Consider the following 17,385-nt stretch of genomic DNA (forward strand, 5'->3'; position numbering starts at 1 on the left):
TGTGATAATCACTCCCAAAAAAGTGATGAAAATATAAGCGTTTGTCACATAACCTGAAAATAGAAAGTTCAACTATTTACCCGAGGGAAGGTTTGAATCATGGACCTCTCGTTCCGCAGCTGCAAACGCTAACCACGGGACCACGGCACTCCTGAGCTTGCTCACTCCTTGTTGTTGCCTATGTTGCGCATGGACTACTCAGTTTGTATATTTTGCTTATTTTTTCATAGTTCCACACAACTTCTTCCTGTTTTCTCGATTGATCTGTGTTCAGTTTTTCAAGGCCTATCCACTGTGCCAACTTATAACTAAATCTGAGGGGGGTGCGATGGGGAGGTTCCCTTGTTAGCATCATAACCGCTACTGTTGCAAACTGCACACCGCAAAATGTAAACACACTACTGAGTTGTAGGAACTAGGAAGTGTTGGGAAGTGAGTACCAGGTTGTGGCGTCGCAACTAGTGCGCGATCGCCCATTTGTCTACTTTACTTCGGAATGTATGTGGGCTGCAATGTAAGCCGGTAGAGTATTATACGGTCAGTAACGGACGAGTTGTGTCCTGCAGACTGACGTCACGACCATCTGTTGAAGCTGCGCGTGTGAAAGCAGTGGAGTAGCGCTGGCAGGCCACTTACATTATACGAAACTAAAAATATTAATAACTAACACAGCAATAACCTGAGGAACGTCATATTTGATGTACAGGGTGTTTCAAAAATGACCGGTATATTTGAAACGGCAATAAAAACTAAACGAGCAGCGATAGAAATACACCGTTTGTTGCAATATGCTTGGGACAACAGTACATTTTCAGGCAGACAAACTTTCGAAATTACAGTAGTTACAATTTTCAACAACAGATGGCGCTGCGGTCTGGGAAACTCTATAGTACGATATTTTCCACATATCCACCATGCGTAGCAATAATATGGCGTAGTCTCTGAATGAAATTACCTGAAACCTTTGACAACGTGTCTGGCGGAATGGCTTCACATGCAGATGAGATGTACTGCTTCAGCTGTTCAATTGTTTCTGGATTCTGGCGGTACACCTGGTCTTTCAAGTGTCCCCACAGAAAGAAGTCACAGGGGTTCATGTCTGGCGAATAGGGAGGCCAATCCACGCCGCCTCCTGTATGTTTCGGATAGCCCAAAGCAATCACACGATCATCGAAATATTCATTCAGGAAATTAAAGACGTCGGCCGTGCGATGTGGCCGGGCACCATCTTGCATAAACCACGAGGTGTTCGCAGTGTCGTCTAAGGCAGTTTGTACCGCCACAAATTCACGAAGAATGTCCAGATAGCGTGATGCAGTAATCGTTTCGGATCTGAAAAATGGGCCAATGATTCCTTTGGAAGAAATGGCGGCCCAGACCAGTACTTTTTGAGGATGCAGGGACGATGGGACTGCAACATGGGACTTTTCGGTTCCCCATATGCGCCAGTTCTGTTTATTGACGAAGCCGTCCAGGTAAAAATAAGCTTCGTCAGTAAACCAAATGCTGCCCACATGCATATCGCCGTCATCAATCCTGTGCACTATATCGTTAGCGAATGTCTCTCGTGCAGCAATGGTAGCGGCGCTGAGGGGTTGCCGCATTTGAATTTTGTATGGATAGAGGTGTAAACTCTGGCGCATGAGACGATACGTGGACGTTGGCGTCATTTGGACCGCACCTGCAACACGGCGAACGGAAACCCGAGGCCAATGTTGGATCACCTGCTGCACTAGCTGCGCGTTGCCCTCTGTGGTTGCCGTACGCGGTCGCCCTACCTTTCCAGCACGTTCATCCGTCACGTTCCCAGTCCGTTGAAATTTTTCAAACAGATCCTTTATTGTATCGCTTTTCGGTCCTTTGGTTACATTAAACCTCCGTTGAAAACTTCGTCTTGTTGCAACAACACTGTGTTCTAGGCGGTGGAATTCCAACACCAGAAAAATCCTCTGTTCTAAGGAATAAACCATGTTGTCTACAGCAAATTTGCACGTTGTGAACAGCACACGCTTACAGCAGAAAGACGACGTACAGAATGGCGCACCCATAGACTGCGTTGTCTTCTATATCTTTCACATCACTTGCAGCGCCATCTGTTGTTGAAAATTGTAACTACTGTAATTTCGAAAGTTTGTCCGCCTGAAAATGTACTGTTGTCCCAAGCATATTGCAACAAACGGTGTATTTCTATCGCTGCTCGTTTAGTTTTTATTGCCGTTTCAAATATACCGGTCATTTTTGAAACACCCTGTACATCCTTCTGTTGTGAAAACAAACAATATGTCAAAGTCTGAGATCAAAAATAGTTGTATTTTGGAAGTTGGTAAAATTCCACAAAAAAACGTAATTTTCCGACAGTCAAGAATTTAAATAAATACAGTGATGTAATAGTTCACCTTCAGTGACTATGTACAATGATCTGATAACACTTTCAGTGTTCATATATAAATTTGGAAAGTTTTTAGTTTCAGAAAACCTCTGTGACTTTTCTATAATAATAATTTCAAGAATTCTAAGTAAATATGTGTATTGTGTGTTAGTGTGCGTGTGAATGAGAATGCGTGTGTGAGAGTATGTGGGACGTTCGGCATTATTAAAAATCATTCTGCAATTCTCTACAGGAACTGGCAAGTGTTCCAACTCTGTAACTTGGGAACGAATCCACTAGTGGTTCCCCTACTAGTGAATGTCGGATGTCCAAGTATGTATGCTTATGTATAAGACAGCCAGAACATTCGCGACAACATAATAAATTTCCAGATATAAAGTAAAGCTTATAGTTCATTTTGTCTTGTTTATTTAATTAGAGAGTTTTGTGTTACTTAATTTGATGATGTCAATGAGCCTAGAGAAGTGGTTGGTGCTTGCTAGATTTTGGCGCGAGCCGCGCCCTAGAAGTGAGTTCTCATTGGTCGTAAGTGCTGACAGCCATTGAGAAGCGAGACGGTTGGCCGCCTAGCGAGGAGATATAGATTTGAGAAGTGGGAGAGTGCGAGGAGAGTTGCGAGCCAGCTTTGATTGGAGGCTGTTATGCTGGATGTGACTTTTCGCATTATGCGTAAGATGAAGTCTTGGGATGACTTCCGCGTTATGGTCCAGTGATAATGGTATCTGGTAGTGACCAGAAACTGTTTATGAAAACTTTAGAGTGTTGTGATAATTCGTTCCGACGAAAATCGCGAGTGAACTTCGAATTACACTCCTGGAAATGGAAAAAAGAACACATTGACACCGGTGTGTCAGACCCACCATACTTGCTCCGGACACTGCGAGAGGGCTGTACAAGCAATGATCACACGCACGGCACAGCGGACACACCAGGAACCGCGGCGTTGGCCGTCGAATGGCGCTAGCTGCGCAGCATTTGTGCACCGCCGCCGTCAGTGTCAGCCAGTTTGCCGTGGCATACGGAGCTCCATCGCAGTCTTTAACACTGGTAGCATGCCGCGACAGCGTGGACGTGAACCGTATGTGCAGTTGACGGACTTTGAGCGAGGGCGTATAGTGGGCATGCGGGAGGCCGGGTGGACGTACCGCCGAATTGCTCAACACGTGGGGCGTGAGGTCTCCACAGTACATCGATGTTGTCGCCAGTGGTCGGCGGAAGGTGCACGTGCCCGTCGACCTGGGACCGGACCGCAGCGACGCACGGATGCACGCCAAGACCGTAGGATCCTACGCAGTGCCGTAGGGGACCGCACCGCCACTTCCCAGCAAATTAGGGACACTGTTGCTCCTGGGGTATCGGCGAGGACCATTCGCAACCGTCTCCATGAAGCTGGGCTACGGTCCCGCACACCGTTAGGCCGTCTTCCGCTCACGCCCCAACATCGTGCAGCCCGCCTCCAGTGGTGTCGCGACAGGCGTGAATGGAGGGACGAATGGAGACGTGTCGTCTTCAGCGATGAGAGTCGCTTCTGCCTTGGTGCCAGTGATGGTCGTATGCGTGTTTGGCGCCGTGCAGGTGAGCGCCACAATCAGGACTGCATACGACCGAGGCACACAGGGCCAACACCCGGCATCATGGTGTGGGGAGCGATCTCCTACACTGGCCGTACACCACTGGTGATCGTCGAGGGGACACTGAATAGTGCACGGTACATCCAAACCGTCATCGAACCCATCGTTCTACCATTCCTAGACCGCCAAGGGAACTTGCTGTTCCAACAGGACAATGCACGTCCGCATGTATCCCGTGCCACCCAACGTGCTCTAGAAGGTGTAAGTCAACTACCCTGGCCAGCAAGATCTCCGGATCTGTCCCCCATTGAGCATGTTTGGGACTGGATGAAGCGTCGTCTCACGCGGTCTGCACGTCCAGCACGAACGCTGGTCCAACTGAGGCGCCAGGTGGAAATGGCATGGCAAGCCGTTCCACAGGACTACATCCAGCATCTCTACGATCGTCTCCATGGGAGAATAGCAGCCTGCATTGCTGCGAAAGGTGGATATAGACTGTACTAGTGCCGACATTGTGCATGCTCTGTTGCCTGTGTCTATGTGCCTGTGGTTCTGTCAGTGTGATCATGTGATGTATCTGACCCCAGGAATGTGTCAATAAAGTTTCCCCTTCCTGGGACAATGAATTCACGGTGTTCTTATTTCAATTTCCAGGAGTGTATATAGTGTGGCGGTACTGAGTATATTCTTACTGAGTATTTATGGCGAGCATAAACTTTTACTAAAGACAACCACTGAATATCGTGTGCAGAAGTAATTGGCCGATCATTGACTGTGTTACAAGTAATTGGTTTCGGAATTTGGGAAGGTAAATGTTCTGGCTGTTTTAGGTATGGTGATAACTGTGAGCAGAAACTTTAGTAATTTTCGTAAATGTGGGCTAATGATCTTGCTTCACGGCAATAAAGATCTATTGAAGGTTTAAATTTGAACTTCATGTTTAAAGTACGAGTGACATCCCCTTTCCGAATCATTTCTTTAAAGTACATAGACAATTTTCAGCAAATTTTACTTATAGCGGCCTCCGGCGTGTAGCTATGAGGTTACAGTTTCCTCAACATTGCTTTTCTGTGATCTCGTAAGTAGCTGCAGTCAGGAGTTTACGTGCGAAGATCTACCGCTGTAAAGAGGTAGGTGAACAAAAATTATAAAAGAAATTGCAGCAACAGCAGCAACATATAATCTGCCGTAATTGGTGCATCGCACGCACGCACGTAAAAAATCCGTCGCAAGGTCACCAGCATTGTGAAGCCTAGTGCAGGGTTGGCTCAGGTGACTGACAGCTTAGGGGAGTTATGTAGGAATTTTACGGAGGAGGATCAGGTAGTGATAGTGGGTGGAGCAGGGAACAGTCTTGATAGGGACGAGGAATATGATGTAGGTGGTGACCTGGTAAAGATAGCTACTCAAAATGGTGGCACTAATGTGCATTTCGTGCAACTGTTCTAGCGTTATGATCGGCCTCATCTTATTGCGACTGTTAGGCGCATTAACTTGAGGCTGGAGGGGGTGCTGATGGGAGAGGGCATTGGTCACATTTCAGTGGTGCCAGTTGGGTCCATCAGTAGATCGGGTTTCAACAGGCATAGCCTGAATCTCGATAGGTATGGGAAGCGGAGGCTGCAAAGCTTATAGGTGACAGTGTAGCGGGTGGTCGTGGAATAACTCATGGAAAAATTCCTGTGGTAGTTGGTGTTAGAGATGCACTTCTTTAGATTGAAATCAGCTGATAGGTATATCTGCTTGAAGGAAGTCCTTCTAACTAAGCAATCACCTCCAGAGGACGTCATGTTCCTAAGTAGAGAAGGAATTAGCAAATTTCATCAAAATATAAGAAGTATTAGAGATAAAGTTAGTGAACTGCTTATAGATGTTGACTCTGAAATTATTGGTATATCGGAGAACCACTTAAATAATTGGACAATTCAGAGGCTTCCTTTACCAGGATACAGATAAGCTAGTTGTTTTTCAAGGAGTTCCTTGTGGGGTGGGGGAGTGGCTATGTACGTAAAAAACAGTATTCCATTTGAGTCCATAGACATATCGTGGCACTGCACTGAACAGATATCTGAATGTTGTGCATGGGCAGTTGAATTTAGTGAAACTAAACTTCTAATTGTTGTTGTTTATAGGCCCCCAACTCTGGCTTCAGAGCATTTCTACTCAAGCTAGAGAGTATTCAAATGTGTGTGAATTCCTAAGAGACCAAACTGCTGAGGTCATCAGTCCCTAGACTTCCACACTACTTAAACTCATGCTAAGAACAACATACACACCCATGTGCGAGGGAGGACTCGAACCTCCAGCGGGAGGGGCAGAGAGGGTTCTTGATCCACCAGAAATTAGTTAAATGTGGTGACTTTAATATAAATTTTGTATATGATGGTGCAAGCAAAAGGATGTTGGTAGATCTAAATTCATATTATCTGATGCAGACTGTGCTTTCTCCAACTAGGGTGCAGGGGATCAGTAGAACAGCCATAGACAATATTTTTATTCATTCTTTATTACTAGATGGGCATTCTGTTAGTAAAAGGGTGAATGGTCTTTCACACCATGCTGCACAAATTTTAACACTAAAAGGCTTTTGTACTCAAACAGATGCCACATATAATTACAAACTATGCAGGGGAGTTAATCCAACAGCAATAGAGAGTTGTGTAAACCTTGACAAGGAACAACAGTGGCAAGATATTTATAGCGCCGATAACATAGAGAGTTGCTTTCCATTAGAACGCTCTAAACGGGGTACTAGTAGTAATAGGCAGCCCGGGTAGCTGACTAGTGGGATAAGAATTTCATGTAGAACAAAATGGGAATTATATCAGAATGTTAGAAGTAGTCACAATCAAGCGACAGTAGCCAATAACAAACAGTATTGTAAGGTGCTTAAAAATGTTATTCAGAAGGCAAAGAGTATGTGGTACGCAAATAGAATAGCTAATTCACAGGATAAAATTGAAACCATATGGTCAGTTGTGAAGGAAGCGTCTGCTCAGCGGCACAAGGTCGACGATATAAAGTCAGTTCGTAGTAAAAATATTTATGTTACGGATAAATCAGATATATATACAGTATTTAACAACCGTTTCCTGAACATTGCTGGTGAATTAAAAATTTAGATTCTGCAGGGAATCATATAACTTTCGTGGCAAATGCCTTTCGAAGATTGATGTCTGAAAGACTCCTCTGTGATACAGATAAGGGGAAGATTGAGCCAGTAATTAAATCACTGAAGACTAATGACTGTCATGGATATGATGGAGCGGCTAGCAGAATATTAAAGTACTGTGCTGCACAGTTAGCCCTGTATTTAGCCATATTTGTGATTTTTCCTTTAAGAATGTTCAATTTCCTGAAATATTAAAGTACTCAATCACAAAGCCACATTATAAAAAGGGAGAAAGGGATAATTTAGCCAATTTTAGACCTATTTCTATGCCATCAGTGTCTGCTAAAGTTATTGAAAAGGTTGTGTATGTAAGGATAATTGATCATTTTATATCACATGATTTGCTATCAAATGTACAGTTCGGCTTTAGAAGTCGTTTAACAACTGAAAATGCTATATTCTCTTTTCCTGTGAGGTACTGGATGGGTTAAACAAAAGGTTTTGAACGCTAGCCATATTTTTTGATTTAGCTAAGGCATTTGATTATGTTGATCACAAAACATTGCTCCAGAAGTTGGACCATTGCGGAATACTGGGAGTAGCTCACAATTGGTTCACCTCTTATTTTAGCAACAAACAGCAAAAGGTCATCATTCACAATGTTGGGAATGGCTGTGATGTGGGGTCTCAGTGGGGTACGGTCAAGTGGGGGATGCCCCAGGGATCAGTGTTGAAGTCACTCCTGTTCCTTATTTATATAAATGATATGCCCTCTAGTATTACTGGTAACTCTAAAATATTTCTGTTTTCTGGGCAGTAAAGGATGTTGTGAGTAACATTGGCTTGGTTTCAAATAGTGTACTTCATGACCTAAGTTCATGGCTTGTAGAAAATAAACTAACGCTAAATCGCAGTAAGACTCAAGATTTACAGTTTCTAACACACAATTCAACAAAACCTGGCGTTTTAATTTCACCGAATGGGTATATGATTAGTGAAACTGAACAGTTCAAATTTCTAGGTGTTCAGATAGATAGTCAACTGTCGTGGAAAGCCCACGTTCAGGATCAAAGACTAAATGCTGCCACTTTTACTATTCGAACGATATCTGGAGTGAGTGATCGTTCGACACGAAAAGTAGTCTACCTTGGTTATTTTCATTCGCTTATGTCGTATTGTTTTATATTTTGGGGGCAACTCTTCCCATTCGAAAAGGATATTTTTGGCTCAGAAACGGGCGGTTCGGGCAATAAGTGGTGTGGGTTTACGAACCTCTTCTCGAACCCTGCTCACGAATCTGGATATTTTGACTTTAGCCTCTCAATATATATATTCCTTGCTGTCTTTTCTTGTTAACAATATTAGCTTATTCCCAAGAATAAGCAGCTTTCACTCGGTTAATACTCGGCAGAAATCAAACCTGCATTTGGATCGGACTTCCTTAACTCTTGTGCAGAAAGGTGTACAGTATACTGCTGCATCCATTTTCAATAAGCTACCACTCTAATTCAAACATTAGCAGTAATCCACGCGCTTTCAAATCGTAAATGAAGAGTTTCCTCATGGCTGACACCTTCTCTTCTGTCGAGGAGTTTCTTGAAAAATTAACCTGACTCTTGTTGTATTGTTGATTGTGTTTTCTTAAACTTACGGGCTGACTTTTTTCGGGTTCATAAACATTTTATTTTTATCTATTATTACTTTTATGTTGTAATTTCATGTATTGACACGTTTCATGAGCTTGGAGATTTGCTCCTCAATTTGATGCTACGGAACTTTTCGTGTAAATAAATGAATAAAATACACCTCCAAAAAATCAGAAAATCTGAATCAAGGTTAAATATAGCCCTAGTTACGTTAGTAATTTTAAAGACATTTTTTAAATTTATTTCTTTGCGTATGTAAAACTCAGATTCTTTGCAGTGCACGATAAACGCCATCTTTGGTGACTTCATGTTAAACTAACTTTGTGAAATGTTTTGAAATGTATAAGCAAGTGTTAGCCTTGAGTAACGTGATGTGTGATTATAGAATGGATAAACCAGCGTCTGCTGGTATTAAAACGTTACTCATTGTTTTTTGTTTCGCTGAACTTTTTCACTGTTTCCCATTATATTTTCTGTCATTAGATTCACGAAACAGAGAGCCTAACATGTAATCTTCTCATACCAGGAATTTCCATTTCGCATCGCTTCGTTCAAGAGCAGAAGTAACTAATTTATTAAGGTGATTTACAACTGACGATCGACGTACAACTTCTGAAATGCGTCGTGTGATTCACTGAAACACGAAAAAATTGTGACGGCGCAAAATGGGCGAGCTCGCTTCAAACCTGGAAATAATAGAAAAATGGATACAAATCCTAGAAAACTGTGCTCTCTTACATTCCTTGGGTCGCTGATTAGGAATCAAATGTCGGAAATACAAAATTTAAAAATAGCGGATCGAATTTGGCGGATCAAAATGTATAAATTTAGCGGATTTGAGTAACGCTTCGGCTATAATGTATTGTGAAGCCGCTGACAACGAATTAAAAGCCGAAATTGCATATTGAAATGTTTTATTCGATATTTTACATTTTTCAATCGAAATCATAGTCGTATTCGTCGTTTGTATCATTATCGCTTCAGAAGGGTCGCTGTAGTGTTGTCCACTAGGAGATGGTTCGAAAAGCAAATCATTTACCTCAGGTGGCATCCGTATATTATCTTCAACAGTCATTTTCTAGATACTCGAGGCGAATGGATCCTATGAGGCCAGAAAATGATGGAATACCACATGCATCGTTTTATCGCTTGAATATTTGCGTGTAAAATCGTCGCTGTACCTCTGGATATCATTCCGAGCTTCCTGCGCATTTTCAAATAGCCGACCAATCGGCAACGGAACAGCTTCGATTATGGCATACCCGTGCGTCAAAGCTCTGTGGACTAATGTCGGTGTCGAGCAATATTGCAAACTATTCTGGGGCCGGTGAAGTTCGCACCCGACTTACGTGATGTACCGGGTGATCAAAAAGTCAATAAAAATTTGAAAACTTTATAAACCACGGAATAATGTAGAGTAGATAGAGAGGTAAAAATTGACACACATGCTTGGAATGACATGAGGTTTTATTCGAACCAAAAAAAAAAAAAACAAAGTTCACAAAATATCAGACAGTTGGCGCATGACAATCGTGTATAAAAGGAGCTGTAATGAGAGAGAGAGAATCAGATGCACCAGCAGTAGCAACATGTTGACGTTACCTGAAAAGGCGCTTTTAGTGAAGCTGTGTTATCAGAATGGGGAATGTGCTAGTTCAGCGTTACGATCCTATCGCCATAGGAAGGGGATTCGAACGGGTAAAGGTCCGTTGACAAATGCAACTGTGGCGAGAATGATTTCGAAGTTCGAAGCCACGGGTTGTTCAGACGATAGACCCGGTAGTGGCCGACCGAGCACAAGGCGTAATGCTGCTGAGACAGTTCAGGAAGAAATGGAGACTGTAGCGGGTTCGTCTATGCACGGGGAAGTCAGCGCTCGTGCAGTCGCACCGGCATTCCATACACTACTGTTTGGTTGGCACTGAGGCGTAACCCTCCGATGCTTTCCGTACAAAATCCATCGGCATCATGAACTGTTACCTGGCGATTTAGTGAAGCGGAGGGCATTTGCAGTGTGGGCGTTTCAAAAAAAAAAAAAAGTGGTTCAAATAGCTCTGAGCGCTATGGGACTTAACATCTGAGGTCATCAGTCCCCTACAACTTAGAACTACTTAAACCTAACTAACCTAAGGACATCACACACATTCATGCCAGAGGCAGGATTCTAACCTGCGACTGTAGCAGTCGCGCGGTTCCGAACTGAAGCGCCTAGAACCGCTCGGCCGCCACGCCTGGCGCGTTTCAAAAGATGGCGGAAGATGACGATTGGTTTAGTAACGTGTTGTGGACAGACGAAGCTCATTTCACTCTCTGTGGGTCTGTCAACGCCCACAACTGCAGAATTTGGGCTACCGAAAATCCTAGAACTGTCGTGGAAGCTCCATTGCACGACGAGAAAGTCACGGTATGTGTTGGGTTTACCACGTCTACCGTTATCGGGCCTTTTTTCTTCGAGAAATGCGCGATTCTGGTTTTGTAACTGCTACCGTGACGGGTGAGACGTACGTCAATATGTTACAGAATCGCATCATCCACAGCCTGGCTGATAAACACCTGCTGGAACGTACGATGTTTATGCAGGATGGCGCTCCACCCCATATTGCTAGACGCGTGAAAGATCTCTTGCGCGCGTCGTTTGGTGATGATCGTGTGCTCAGCCGCCACTTTCGTCATGCTTGGCCTCCCAGGTCCCCAGACCTCAGTCCGTGCGATTATTGGCTTTGGGGTTACCTGAAGTCGCAAGTGTATCGTGATCGACCGACATCTCTAGGGATGCTGAAAGACAAAATCCGACGCCAACGCCTCACCATAACTCCGGACATGCTTTACAGTGTTGTTCACAACATTATTTCTCGACTACAGCTATTGTTGAGGATTGATGGCGGACATATTGAGCATTTCCTGTAAAGAACATCATCTTTGCTTTGTCTTACTTTGTTATGCTAATTATTGCTATTCTGATAAAATGAAGCGCCATCTGGCGGATATTTTTTGAACTTTTGTATTTTTTTGGTTCTAATAAAACCCCATGTCATTGCAAGCTTGTGTGTCAATTTGTACCTCTCTATCTACATTATTCCGTGATTTATTCAGTTTTCAAATTTATGCTGACTTTTTGACCACCCGGTATACATTTCTTCAGAGTTCTCGATAGTTATGTTTTAGTTCTTGAGTTCCCTGTACGAAATTTAAATATTCTGCAACATTTTGTGAAAAAAAACAATATTACTCGGGAAAATTTTAATCGTGTGAGAGAAATTATTTGCCAGTTTTCGAGAGGAATTATGATCACAATTCCGAATAGATCCCCAAGAATTCTGCAGAAAACCGTAATGGTAATTTTTTTCCAAATAAGTTTTAATAACTAGGGAACCATTTTTCCCGTGTGGTAATTTCGTAAGCTAGATAAATGACCGTCCACTAAGAACTTGTAAATATGTGCACATAAATACATTTGAACTCGTTAATATGCTATTAAGGTAGTAGGAGAGGCATTTACAAAAGTGGAAGCTCTTAGAGGAAATTATGTAGTCAACGATTTCCGATAATATCAGTAGTAGTTTAAAGTCGATATACGTTTTGAAACCAGTTGGCCCACTGTGCGGCTTTATTACTTATACTTCCTGTGAAAAAAAAAGAAAAAAAAAAGAATTACCTTGAGAGGAAGCTCAATGGCGGTGCAGGCTAGAGGAGCGACGCGTCCGCTACGGAATAGGCCAAGGTGCGGCACCATGGGCACGACTATGGTGTCGCCGACGCGGCCACTCCGCTGGAAGAGCGTCGTCTGCTGCGGCGACAGAAAGGCGAGCGTGCCGGTGCGATCCAGGTCCCGCCAGTGGCTCAGCACGCCCGCGTCAGTGCGGATCTCCAGCGCCTGCGCGCCTGCAACCACATCACATTAGTCGTATCCACGGAGAGTCGAAATGAATCAGACACACACATGTTTAATTTTAGTGCAATACAGTGAAATGATGTTAGTTGATGGAGGACGGAGGAGAAACGCAAGGAAAGGGGAGGGACTTGATATCAACTGCATCAGGCTGTGTGCGGCATCAGCGGAGGCGAGTGAAAATGCGTGCCGAACTAGGATTCGAAACCGGGATCTCTTGCTTACTTGACAGTTAGTTAATCATTGCGCCACTCGAACACAGTGTTTATCATACCCGCGCGAACGATCTTGACACGCCTCTCGACCGACACACACGCTTATCCGCAGTCCCTGTCTATGTCTAACATGCTCGCTACTGAGAGATTCCGGCAGGAGCTCTGACGTACACTACTGGCCATTAAAATTGCTACACCACGAAGATGATGTGCTACAAACGCGAAATTTAACCGACAGGAAGAAGATCCTATGATATGCAAATGATTAGCTCTTCAGAGCATTCACACAAGGTTGGCGCCGGTGGCGACACCTACAACGTGCTGACATGAGGAAAGTTTCGAACCGATTTCTCATACACAAACAGCAGTTCACCGGCGTCGTCTGGTGAAACGTTGTTGTGATGCCTCGTGTAAGGAGGAGAAATGCGCACCATCACGTTTCTGACTTTGACAAAGGTCGGATTGTAGCCTATCGCGATTGCGGTTTATCGTATCGCGACATTGCTGCTCGCGTTGGTCGAGATCCAATGACTGTTAGCAGAATATGGAATCGGTGGGTTCAGGAGGGTAATGAGGAACGCCGTGCGAGATGACAGGCATCTTACCCGCATGGCTGTAACGGATCGTGCAGCCACGTCTCGATCCCTGAGTCAACAGATGGGGACGTTTGCAAGACAACAACCATCTGCACGAACAGTTCGACGACGTTTGCAGCAGCATGGACTATCAGCTCGGAGACCATGGCTGCGGTTACCCTTGACGCAGCATCACAGACAGGAGTGCCTGCCTTGGTGTACTCAACGACGAACCTGGGTGCACGAATGGCGAAACGTCATTTTTTCGGATGAATCCAGGTTCTGTTTACAGCATTATGACGGTCGCATCCGTGTTTGGCGACATCGCGGTGAACGCACATTGGAAGCGTGTATTCGTCATCGCCATACTGGCGTATCACCTGGCGTGATGGTATGGGGTGCCATTGGTTACGCGTCTCGGTCACCTCTTGTTCGCATTGACGACACTTTGAACAGTGGACGTTACATTTCAGATGTGTTACGACCCGTGGTTCTACGCTTCATTCGATGCCTGCGAAACCCTACATTTCAGCAGGATAATGCACGACAGCATGTTGCACGTAATATACGGGCCTTTGTGGATACAGAAAATGTTCGACTGCTGCCCTGGCCAGCACCTTCTTCAGATCTCTCACCGACTGAAAACGTCTGGTCAATGGTGGCCGAGAAACTGGCTTGTCACAATACGCCAGTCACTACTCTTGATGAACTGTGGTATCGTGTTGAAGCTGCATGGGCAGCTATACCTGTACACGCCATCCAACCTCTGTTTGACTCAATGCCCAGGCGTATCAAGGCCGTTGTTACGGCCAGAGGTGGTTATTCTGGGTACTGATTTCTCAGGATCTATGCACCCAAATTGCGTGAAAATGTAATCACATGTCAGTTCTAGTATAAGATATTTGTCCAATGAATGCCCGTTTATCATCTGCATCTCTTCTTGATGTAGCAATTTTAATGGCCAGTAGTGTAATTGTGCGTCCGCAATGAATGTCGTGGATTCGTTGCCCATCGAGGCGAAACAGTTACATCAATGCGTGGTGTCTGTCCTTTCGGACATTACCGAAAAAACAGTCACGCCGTATTCATATAACTGATTCGCCTACATGGGCAACGGATCCACCTTTTTCAGTGTGGATGCACAAGTACGTCTGAGCTCCAGCGGGAATCTCAGAGTTGCGAGCCTGGAGAAAATGGACAGGGACTGCAGATAGGTGGCGTTCACTGGGAATGTGGGTCGGCTGTGAAGCGTGCCAAGATAGTCCGCGCAGCTGCGATAACACTGTGTACCAGATGGCGCAGTGGTTAACGAACCTGGTAAGCAGGAGATCCTGGTTTCGAATCTCGGTCCGGTAAAAATTTTCGCTCGTCGCAGCTGATTCCCGATGCAGCTAACAGCAGTAATCTCTTCCTTTCCTTTCCTTTCTCCCCCTCTCAACCTTCAATTTACATATAATGTATCACAGCTGCAGGTCCGAAAGAACAGATACCACGCATTGATAAAAAAAAGAGCTTTGTGTTGCTGTTGAGCGACATCAAGGGGTGGTAATCGCATATCCGTGAGTTACCACGAGGCTTGTGGATGGGAATGACTAAACCATCGAGGAAAACGTCTGGGGTCAGTACGAGAGGTGACGTAAGGTCGTGACAAATTTCCATATACACGTACGAAATGTCCGATAAATCTCCAGTGGAAGGCCGTCAGGGCCAAGCGATCTGTTCGTAATACTCGCCTGGATAGTATCATGGACTTCGTCCTCTGTGACTTTAGCTAGTAGATTCATCATTGCATCCATAAGAACCGAACCAAAGGAAAGTCTGGAGACCGCCTTAATGTTGGCAGGGTAGCGACGTTGTTCATGGTACGGCATAACGTAATGTGCATGGAGGGCAGACCCTGTATCGCGTTGAGAATCTAAACGCCGCGCATCACGGGTCGTAAGAACATTAATCAAAGTCCTCTGACGGTGGCGCCGTTCTGCTGTCACATAATACATGGATAGAAGCTCCTGCGCTAACTTGTCGTGTGTGCGCGTCCTTACAGTAGCTCCTCAAGGTAACGGCGAGAGAGAGATGTGAGCTGCGCCTTGCCACGATTCGCCATATCCTGGCGCTCTGGTGAATTCGGCATCATAGTACATTCCCAGAGAATGATGAAATAGAATTCCTGGATTCGTCATTGCCACACCGCGACCTCCCTTCAGTAACAATCAAGGCCGGGAAGGCTTTGTGCAGAGCACCCACCATGACAGGACAGTCGAGTGAAGTAAGGTGGGTTGTGTTCAGTTTCCATGGTCCGCAGCCGCGCCACACCCTTTGACGGCAGAGATTAATGGCACAGATATATGCGTCAGGGTCAGAGAACGCAGTGGGACAAACTTCAGCAGCCTGCACCCCACTGATAATATCGTGAGAGATGAAACACGATCGAGGCGGCTGGAAGAATGGCTAGTGCAATTCGTAAACCCAGCACGATTACTACGAACGTGCTCCCAAGAATCCACAATTCTGAGGTGCTGGAGAATTGTCGCTAGCGCAACTCACGGAGAGTGACGTGGTAATTGGTTAAAATAAATGGCTCTGAGCACTATGGGACTCAACTTCTGTGGTCATTAGTCACCTAGAACTTAGAATTAGTTAAACCTAACTAACCTAAGTACATCACACACATCCATGTCCGAGGCAAGATTCGAATCTGCGACCGTAGCGGTCTCGCGGTTCCAGACTGCAGCGCCTAGAACTGCACGGCCACTTCGACCGGCTGGTAATTGGTCTTTGGGTGCCTGGGTGCAGTTGAAATCGCCTCCCATGATCAGTGCATCTTGCCGACCCGAGAAAAGATGCGTGACTATCTAGGAGAAGATGTTGGAATGTTCATGCTGGCGATCCCGAACTAGATGGCTCGTAGACGTTGACGATACTGACGCCACAAAACGTGCATAGGGAGACAGGCAACTGTATCAGCCACCCCACTACCATTAGGGGAAGCATGGGAATCATGTGCTGTAAAACCATGGGGAGAACAGAAAGTTGGAACGTGCACCTCCTGAAGGAGGGCAACGTCAACGTCCGCAGCATATCATGTAGTAAAGGCAGTTTTGTGGAGTACTCGAATGGTATTGACACCGACGGCGGCTATGCGATACGTCTAAAAAGCTGCCATAATCAGGAGGACATGATTGAAACACAGGGAAGCACAGGGAGGTCCCTGTTAGGCCCACGTAGAAGGGTACAGCACTATGATGGGGAGGGAGCCGACCCTACAAAGGGAGGTACATTGCTCTGCACACCTCCAGAACGTCCGTCCTCAGCATCGACGTCGTTCGCCCAGGAGACAGGTGTCGCACCAGGTCTGTTCTATGGAACACTACCAGAAATGCGCCCACAGGTAGCGCCAGACACAGAAAGGGAGGCAACCGCATCTTACTCAGGCGGGGGAAGGTCGGTGTCTGGAGGTGGACGCTGAGATTGGAGATGGAGGCGGGGAAAAACATCGCATCGCCAGGTGCCAGGGCTTCAGAGAACAGCGCATCATCAGTATCAGGGTCGTCATCCCATGCACACATCCGATGGAGGCAGTCATCAGAAGGGGTAGGGCGTTGTCTCTTCCGTTTCCTCAGCGACCGTTGGTTCCTAATATGTTGTTTCGGGTCGGATGGCGGACGGCTATTGTCCGACACGTGGCCAGACGTCAGAAAAGCGGTGGTCGGTACAGCCCCATGATTAACAACTATGAGGTGGGGACGGACGGCTTGCGTGGGCTGACAGCCGTCGTCCGTTGGTACTGCCTCCGGCGGCAGTGTAGGAAACACAGGAAATACGTCCACCGTGTTGTCAAGAGGAGTCGACGCTGGCGCCAACTGATTCAGAGTGGGCGCAGCATGCAGCCCCGCCGTGGACTCATAAGACAGAGGTAACACAGTGGGCGCCACAGGTAGAGCGACGTCTCCGGTCAGCGTCTGAACCAGTGTACGTCGGAGACATTCAG

The 17,385-nt window shown here is 45.6% G+C and overlaps 1 protein-coding gene across 1 annotated transcript in view; it reads right to left on the reverse strand.

Moving 5' to 3' along the window:
* The window catches only part of LOC124555704 (intracellular coagulation inhibitor 3-like), a 209,248-nt gene that overhangs the window by 43,719 nt on the left and 148,144 nt on the right, over positions 1 to 17,385 (reverse strand). The window contains exon 5 of the mRNA XM_047129709.1: positions 12,374 to 12,600. Within this exon, the coding sequence (XP_046985665.1) occupies positions 12,374 to 12,600 (227 nt within the window). The remainder of the gene's footprint in view (positions 1 to 12,373; positions 12,601 to 17,385) is intronic.

The sequence above is a fragment of the Schistocerca americana genome, chromosome X, assembly GCF_021461395.2.
Source record: "Schistocerca americana isolate TAMUIC-IGC-003095 chromosome X, iqSchAmer2.1, whole genome shotgun sequence".
NCBI classification, from domain to species: domain Eukaryota; kingdom Metazoa; phylum Arthropoda; class Insecta; order Orthoptera; family Acrididae; genus Schistocerca; species Schistocerca americana.